This window comes from Cariama cristata, unplaced genomic scaffold (assembly GCF_000690535.1).
Source record: "Cariama cristata isolate BGI_N322 unplaced genomic scaffold, ASM69053v1 scaffold5906, whole genome shotgun sequence".
NCBI lineage: Eukaryota > Metazoa > Chordata > Aves > Cariamiformes > Cariamidae > Cariama > Cariama cristata.
The window spans coordinates 13,340-22,093 of record NW_009621431.1 but is presented as its reverse complement, the minus strand read 5'-3'; the positions used below and the strand labels follow the sequence as shown (position 1 = coordinate 22,093).

Below are 8,754 nucleotides of genomic sequence, written 5' to 3'. Positions count from 1 at the left end.
ATGTTTTTGAATGTACAAACCTGCTGGAAGCAGAAATATTTACTGTCACAGCTCTCTTCAGGTTCCTCCAGTCCCAGGTCACCAATTTTTTCTCTCTCAATTAATGTATCTGAAAAACGTGGGTATTTCACTGCAAATCTGGAGGACAAAAACTCAGACTTCCACTGAAGCCAGCTGAGGCTCATGCCCTTGGGAAGACGGATCTCTGTGCTAAGCCGTAGAGAAATCATCATTTCCTGTAGGCATGGCAGCCCGCTGGTGGTTGCATGCCCACAGGATGGAATGATGTTAAACAGGACCAGACGCTGAGGTGGCTGTGCATCTATCTCTTCACAGGCACGGAGTCTTGCTGCAGTGGTGGTGCAGAACCTCCCTTTGCTCCCTCCTCTTTCCATGCACATCTAACCAATGTGCTGCTGTGTGGGGGGCAGGACGTGTTCTCTGCGGTGAAGCCATTGGGAATGCTTAGTATTTTGGGGACTTTACTCCTTTTTTAGGATTGTAGTCAAAGTGTCCAGTAGTGTCGGCTTTGTCAGAAAAGGAGAAACCAATATAGAATCATAGAATGGTTTGGTTGGAAGGGACCTTAAAGTTCCAACCCCCTGCCCTGGGCAGGGACACCCCCCACCAGACCGGGTTGCTCACAGCCCCATCCAACCTGGCCTTGAACACTCCCAGGGATGGGGCAGCCACAGCTTCTCTGGGCAACCTCTGCCACTGCCTCACCACCCTCACCGGGAAGAATTTCTTCCTTAGATCTAATCAAAATCTTCCCTCTTCCAGTTTGAAGCCATTATATAAAGATAATTGTCCTAAGGGGACTCACACTTCTCATGTGTTCTTGAAATCATCTCTTCTCCACAGCAGCTTTTCCCTAGATGAACTGGGCCGTGACTGGGAAGTGTGGTATTTCCTACCCCTTTTCTAGTCACCAGGAGAGGAGTGGAAAGCAAGCTGTCACCAAAAAGCGTGATTCTGGTCCCCTCTAGTTTATTCCCAAGGGAATGGGGAAAGACCCGCGCACAGACTGGTGAGCAGGCAGTCTGCTTCTCTGCGTGCTCCCCTGGGAGCCTCCGAAACGTCCCCTTCTTCCAGACCTCTCCAGTTCATGACGTGCATCACACCTGCGGCTGCTCCCCCGTTACTGTCCCCTTTCCTTCTGCCCAGCCCTGCAGGAGGGGAGTTTCGCTCCCTGCCTGGTTGTGATGGGGCTGCTTTAAGCCATTATGTTTTAAGCCAAATGTTGAAGCCATTTGTGAAGTGTAATTGGACTTTAGGCAACCGAGGCAGCCCTGTGAGATAGCTGCCGCTATGAAACACATGTGTCTGAAATACAAGGTAATTGTGGTGCATGTCCCTCAGGAGACTTACATTTCAATTGCAGAAGTCTACGATTGAGAGGATACGAAAGGACCAAGCAAAATTTTACATGCTTACCTTCAAGTAAAATAGTACCTGTGTCCTAGCCCTGTGTGAAGTCCCCGTGAGACTCTTTGGAAGGAGATGCTTTCTGACAGTCCAGCCCAAAACCTGTGTTGGGGAAGGACAGTGGGGTTCCAAATACTCCCCTCTGAAAACCTCCATGGCCTCAGAGAGGTGGAACCCTAGTTGGAAGGGGTGGAGGAGCTGGGCGCAGGCTTGGTTCCTGACTCCCTCTGCTGGCCTTCCCATAAAGGGAAACCAGTAACAACTGGGAATAAAACCGACCTCGTTAACACAGCCGTGTTGAACAGCAAGTTGGGTTTTGGTACTTTGAGTTTTAAGGGTTTAAAAATACACTTTAGATGCGTCAGAACTCTTTTATATCAAATATCAAAAGATATAATTGTCAGCCAGTGACACACCTTCAAGCTTGGAAGAAAATGTAAAATAGTGACTATCCTAAGACTGTGCCTTGCTTACAGTGAAGCTGTGTTTTTAGTAGATGGAATGCAATGTTAGCGCATGTTACTGTATCTTAGATGTAGCGGTGTCTGGGATGCTGTCCCTGCTATCCAGGATGGTGACATTTTGTGAAAAGACCATTGTCGTTTGTCATTCTCGGGGTTCAGCTATTCATTTTTTTGTTTCTAGCATCCTGTTCTGGATGAACCGATTGCAGAAGCCGTCTGCATTATTGCAGACACAGACAAATGGACGGTGCAAGTGGCCAGTAGCCAGAGACGAATGATTGATAATAAGCTGGGAAAAGAAGTGTTAGTCTCAAGCCTCGTCTCCAACCTGCTTCATTCCACTCTTCAGCTTTACAAGCATAATTTATCTCCAAACTTTGTAAGTATGAATGACAATCGAGAGGGCCGTGTTTTTAAAGCATCCTTTCACTTTGTAGGTTAAAGAGGTTTTAAGGTTCTGCCTAGTTTATTTATCTGTATCCACAATTTTAGTAGCCAGTGCATCCCCTGATGTAGCTGTTTGAGCTGTCCATTTAAATGCTACTCTGTAATCAAGACAGCTGTCTCATTAATTCTGATTTAACATGCAATCAAAGGCTTCTGCTCAAAAGTAAGTCTTGCCAGTGAATATCTTATTAATTATTCACCTAGACACAGCCATGGCAGTAGACATCTGGGGTCTGTGCTGTTCTGCTCTGAGGCTGATTGCGGTTTGGATATAGCACTTGTCTTCTCCCTGACACAACTCCCTTTGCTTTCTAGTGTGTTATGCACCTGGAAGATCGGCTGCAGGAGCTCTATTTCAAAAGCAAGATGCTGTCCGAGTATCTCAAGGGCCAGATGAGAGTTCACGTGAAGGAGCTGGGCGTTGTGCTGGGGTACGATCACAAACTTCCTCCGAGCAGTGCTGCCCTGGGTTTCCTGGTGCCAAATCCTCTGCCTGGGCTTGTTCCAAGCACAGCAAAATGGATTCCTAAATGGGACTGAAACTGTAGCGTGGTATAAATCACCCATGGCTGCAGGCTTCTCCTTAGCCATTGCTTGATCCCAAGGAGCACCCAGCCTTTCTCTCTTCCATCTGGGCAGGAGGATGGGCTCAGCACTCCAGAGCTTACCAGGCTCCTTCCTTAGTTGGTCAGTCATCCCTGAACAACGCGGGGCACCCGATTCCTCCAGGTTGACTTTCCCCGTATGGCAGAAAACACCCTCTGTGTCATGTCAGGCACATAAGACCTCTCTGTGGGTGTGGGGCACAGGCAGAGAAGCTATTTAAGGGGTGTTTATAGGAAGGCTCTGAATATCTTTTTATGCAGAGGAGCACAGGGTGAGCAGGAAGGCACACAGAGCACGTGTGGAGCTGGAGATGGGGAGCAGCTGCGGCGGGGTGAGCCAGGGCTCCCTCAGTAGCTGCAGACGGAGTTCAGCCTAGTCCTCCGCTCCTGCGCTTTGTCCTCCAGCTATCGCTCCCTTTACTTTGAGGGTAGGAAGGAGTCTGCTGTTTTTCCTTCCTCCTCCTGCTTTCTCACCAGTTTGTTGGCCTGGTGGGAAAACAAAACCCAAACCAGGCAAGTAGGAGCTAAGGCAGCGTTGACAGTGCAGAGCTGTCGCTCCCCAGCGTGAGCGGGCATGTCTGGAGGGGATGTTAGAAAGGAGCTGGTGGCTGGAGTGTGCAGCCCAGCTGGCCCTGCTGCCTTCGGAGAGAAGCGCAATTGTCTTCGATTTTACTTGATGAACGTCCAGCCGCTCGGGGCCGTATGCACTCACGGCCCAAGCACAAGCACCGGGGCTCGAGCAGGCAATGTGGTTACTAACGCAGGTGTTAGATTAAACGTGACTCTTCTGCTTCCTTTCAGGATTGAATCCAGCGACCTCCCTTTACTGGCAGCTGTAGCGAGCACTCACTCTCCGTATGTTGCCCAGATACTACTTTAAAATGCCAGAGGCCATAGACGTTGACTTTTTTCCCCTCTGGAAGCAAAGTCGAAGACAACTTGTTCTGGCTCCTTTCTTTTTGAAGCAATTAAAACAAACTGCTCGTGGAGCTGCAGCACCTCTATATGACTGCACGTTATGCAAACAGTTGGAGACTTTTCCTCCCCCACTTGGTCATTTATAAAAAAGGATAAAGAAAGGAAAAAAGAAAAATGAGCAAGCCCGAGATTTCAACCACAGAAAAGCGAAGATTTTTGTAAAAGCTGAAGATCTACGTTTTTTTATCAGTTTCTGCCACAATGGCTAACTGTAATTTATATTGGGGAATGCGAGGAAGAACTGCTTTGAGAAATACATGATGCTATCGCCAATTACAAACTTCTCAAGAGAATGCAGCAGCTGTCTTCAGACTGGCTTCTACTGATGAGGATCTCGTTAAGATCTGTAATTCTCAAGCTGCAATGATTTGTAAAGAACTTCTACTTTTTCAGGTCATAGTCAAATTCTGGATACTTCCCAGAGGAAAAACGGGGAGGCGGGGGGGGGGGCAGGGTTTTGTTTGGGGGGGGGGGGGGGGGGGACTGGTTTGTTTTGTAAAAAGCTTATTAACGACACTCAGCTCCAAAATTTATTTATGGTCTTTCTCCTGGGGAGAGGGAGCAGCGGGGGGCATAGAGAGGGGGACAGGGAGGAGGGAGGAAGAGGCCAACAGAGAACCTAGCAATGGAGATTCCCTTTCTTGGCCGGATGTTGTAACCAGTATTAAATGTTTATAATGTTTAAATGTTGCTTTATACTAAGTGATGCTTTTCTTCCACAACGTAATCAAAATGTTTTGGGAAAAAAAAAAAAAAAAAGAGAAGAGTACGTTGGCTGAAATTTCCCCATGGAGTCCCCAGAACAACATGACTATTACCTCTGACTTTTTTATGGTCTGTAATGTTCTTGCAACATCATACTCTTTTTACAGCAGTCAGTCGGCTCTTGAAGTAATGAACTAGAAATAACTGTACCAAAGCATTGGGGAAAAACTGAATAGACTATTACCCTTAATTGCTCAGGTAACTAATTGATGTATTTTTTAAAATCATTCTACAAAAAATGAGCATTGATTACACCATAGTATAGTAATATCCAAATTATTTTTTTGACAAATATACCCTTGATGCAGATGACTCTAATCCCTTTTCTACTCACTTGTGTAATTACCAGCAGGAAATGTTGTTTATTTTCTTCTCAGCATTTCTCCTTTACTCAGCCATCCCTGTTTTGTCATTGTATATACAATAATTGTACGAAGCGCTGATGGACCCAATCTGGTGTAAGTAATGTAAATATACAGTGGTAGGTGGATTATGTTTTCAAAGGCTCTACTACCTCAGTTTAACTGGACACTTCATTATAGGCTTTTCTTTGCGTATTTGTCCTAGCAGCCAGTTAATGTTGCTGATTTTTAGGTTCTATTTTCATCGATTATGTTCAGTATATTGAAATTCATGGATTATCCCCAGAGTAGGAGATACGTGTTCACTTGGTCACTAAACTCTGTGAACAGTTCTATAAATACATCATTCTGTATCATCTTTTCAAGAGTATAGCACGCCTGCTATTGTTGTTTGCAGAGTTATTTTAAATACAAATCTATTTTAACCATTTGATAAACTTGAGAACAATAGGAGAGATCCCTGCCCCACTGCTGTCAATGACAAAACTCTCCTCCCTTCCTTTGCTGGGGCCAGGATTTCACCCGGAGTGTTTTTTTCAGTAATATTTAAAATCTGTAACTTCTAGATCTTCCCTGGAACAGAGTCGTCCTGGCAAACCCACACCCCTTTCCACGTAGGACTGAGTCTACCTTAGTAAGTAAACCAAACATTAATATAGGCAGTGTCATTTGAAACTCTTTTGTATATAAAGTCTAATGCTGACTGCTGCAGGGAAGAAACTTGTGTTTAATATGTGATCTAAGAATATGTTTCTCCCCTATTTGTCAAATGTCCTTTCTTCACCACACAATTATTTTGCATCTGGCTTTTGGAATGAGAACAAAACATAGGGGCCCAGTTGCGTAAACACATTTTTAATGAAATATAGGATTGAGCTCAGAATATGAATTTTTAACTCTTTGCTAGGATACGTTATATAGCCAATAGTTATGATTCTGAACATTGTACATAGAGTTGCAGTTGTAACCTGGTGATGTTGGTGCTGCTGGGGTCGGTGCTGCCGGGTGCTGCCATTGCGGTCCTGGTTGCGGACCCCTGAGGATGCGCTCCTGCCCTTGCCTCTGGGCACATTCCTGATGTGGCTTCGTCCACGGCACGTGCCCAAAGAGCCGGGCAGCGTTGCACCGTAATCCTGGCACCTCCCAGGACTGTGCCTGTAACGCGCTCTTACAGGAAAACGGGATGTTCTCCTCCTTTTAACCATTATTAGGCGAATTGTTGGTGTTGCTTTGGAATGGATCTGACTCTCAAGAAAGGCCCTTGCAGAGCATGAAATTGGTATTAACTTGAGAAGGAGAAGGTGGTGGTGGTGGTTGTAGGGTGGCGTCCTGCTCTCCTGTCTTCTGCCGAACACAGCCCCTTAACGGTGTCCTAACGACGAGGTCAGTCGGTCCCAAAGGAAGCGGCCACGGATGCGGCTTCCTCATCCTCTGCCCACCGGAGCCGGTCCCGGCCGAGCCCCCGGGGCTGAGCGGTGACTCTGGGGGCAGCGGCCCCTCTCGCACAATATTGTGGGCAAAACGCAACCAAAACCCTCCTGGGATGGGAAGTTTTTCTGTAAGTTAACTTGTAGGGTACGTGAACAACGTGGTACGTATGTCTGCTTGTTAAATAATACAAAAAGGGATCTTTACAGGACTATAGCATTGACTTTTTAAAAGTATATCGCGATTGTTTTATGTGAATAGAAAACTAATGTTTGATTTCTTTTTTCCACCGTTACCAATCTCCATTAACATGTCTTAATTTTCTGGCTGAAAACTAAGTGTACTAGGCACACAAATGAGCAAATTTGGTTTTGTTGCAATTGGCGAACACTGGGCTGCTAAGAACAAAAACTATTTAAAAGAAAGGATTTTACACCTTGCGTATGTTTTCCCTATTAGTTATTATAGATGTTTTATGACAATTTTTTGCTTTCTCTAAATTATTTAGATGGTGGTACTTGTAAAATGCTGGGTAAAATGTACATACTTGTTATCTCTTCTGTTTTTGTATATACTTCCCGAGATGTGCACTTGTATTATAATAACCATTCCCAATTTTAGGGGAAATTTGTGCAATAAATACAGTATGTCAGTTTACTTCTGGTACATTTTGTGTCCATTTTTTATACGCGTAGTGTGAGAGCGTTGGTGTGTGTATGAACTGTAGCCATCGCAAGGCTGACATCTGTCTGCCTCCTATCACACATCCCTTTTGGGGCATGCTTCCTAGTTCTTGGAGGTGCTGCAGCCATTTAATGTGGGTACTCTTAAGGAATTAATAATTTCAAATAGGAATTTGTGTTTGAACTTGCCATCCTTTCAGCTGTGAATGTTGTTGGCCAAAAAAACCGATAGTAAGACCCTCTGGGCCTGACCCTCTGTACGGATGCGTGAGGAGAACAGATGTGAGCATAAAGCTGGGCTCTTCGCACGGGTCCGCACCTTCGTTCCCAAAGTTACCTGCAAAGCAGTTTGTTGAGCGTTTGTAATTTCTCTCCCACAGGTTACCGTATTTGTGCCAGTCTGCCCAGTTACAACCCCTTTTCTCTCTCTGGGCGGCTGCACAGGAATAAAGGTTAATTCAGAAGTCTTTGTAAGGTTTTATTAAATATAAGTTCAAATTATGATACAGTGCTGTCAAGAAAAGTGAAGTAATAATCGTACACCAGGAAAAAGATTTAACTTGGTAAGATGCAGCAGAGTGTACATACGATGGTTTTTAGAGCAGTCAGATTAATCCAGATCTTGTGTTCTTGAAGAGGGAATAAATAATCAGCCAAGGATCAGAGACCTTCGCCTGAAGCAGTTGCATCCTCTGTTTTTGGTAAGTTTTCTCATGGCTTACTCCCCCGGTCCATGCCTTCCCCAGGTGCCCTCGCTGTAGTCGAGGTGCGTGGGGACGAGCTGGGACAGGGGCAGAGGAAAGCGGCGCCGGGCCCCGTCCTGCAGCGAGGAGCTGCTAGGCCGGAGACTCGGTGGACCCGAGGTGCAGCACAGCGAGGCGGCAGGGACCGGAGCTTTCTGGGGTTCCCACTTGCACCTGCCAAGTCCTGTCTTGTAAAAAGCGACCTCTTACCAGGCTGCTTTGTTCCATCTCTAGGAGGAATGAAAGCCGTAACGGCGGACTCGCAGGTGTTTAAACTGGACCTGTAACACCACCGTGAGCTTCCCCCACGAGCAGGGAACAGACGAATTGCTCAGACCGTGTGTTCTCAGTTCCCGTCCCGAGTAGTGTGACAGCAGACAGCTTAATGCTCCGTGTGGGTGGGGCAACGTAAAAGCCATCGATGGAGAATCAATTGCCTTTCAATAATGACAACATAGGGGTTTATTGCTTGGCTTAGTGTTCCTGTGCCGTGATGGATTCAAAAGGCAGAGCCTGCGATGCCGGAGCCGCGCTGGAGATGTGGAGCGGGCAGCACCGAGCCTGGGCTCCAGCAGAACCCGCGGCAGGAGATGCTCGGCCTTCGCTGGCGCTGCAGGGGAGGCAGCGAGACGCTGCTCGGGGCTCTTGGGCTTCACAGGGCCCCTCGGATCGCCCGCAGCCTTTCTTAGGCTGGGACCCAGCTGGCCGAGTGCACCTAAGGGAGGATGGAGAATTTCGTGTTACCAAGGAGGTGGTTGTGAGGGGTCCTCCCGATGGGGGCTGCGCGAGGTTGGCTCTCTGGGTGTGTGTTCGGTAAGTGATCGTGTTCGCAGTAAATTCGGCAGTATAAT

At 46.7% G+C, this 8,754-nt stretch overlaps 1 protein-coding gene across 1 annotated transcript in view; it reads left to right on the top strand.

The window, feature by feature from the left end:
• Positions 1 to 3,824, top strand: part of FNIP1 (folliculin interacting protein 1) — a 43,572-nt gene extending 39,748 nt beyond the window's left edge. Inside the window, exons 16-18 of the mRNA XM_009701950.1 lie at positions 2,074 to 2,271; positions 2,655 to 2,770; positions 3,746 to 3,824. Of these exons, the coding sequence (XP_009700252.1) occupies positions 2,074 to 2,271; positions 2,655 to 2,770; positions 3,746 to 3,824 (393 nt within the window). The remainder of the gene's footprint in view (positions 1 to 2,073; positions 2,272 to 2,654; positions 2,771 to 3,745) is intronic.
• The last annotated feature ends 4,930 nt before the right edge of the window (positions 3,825 to 8,754 follow it).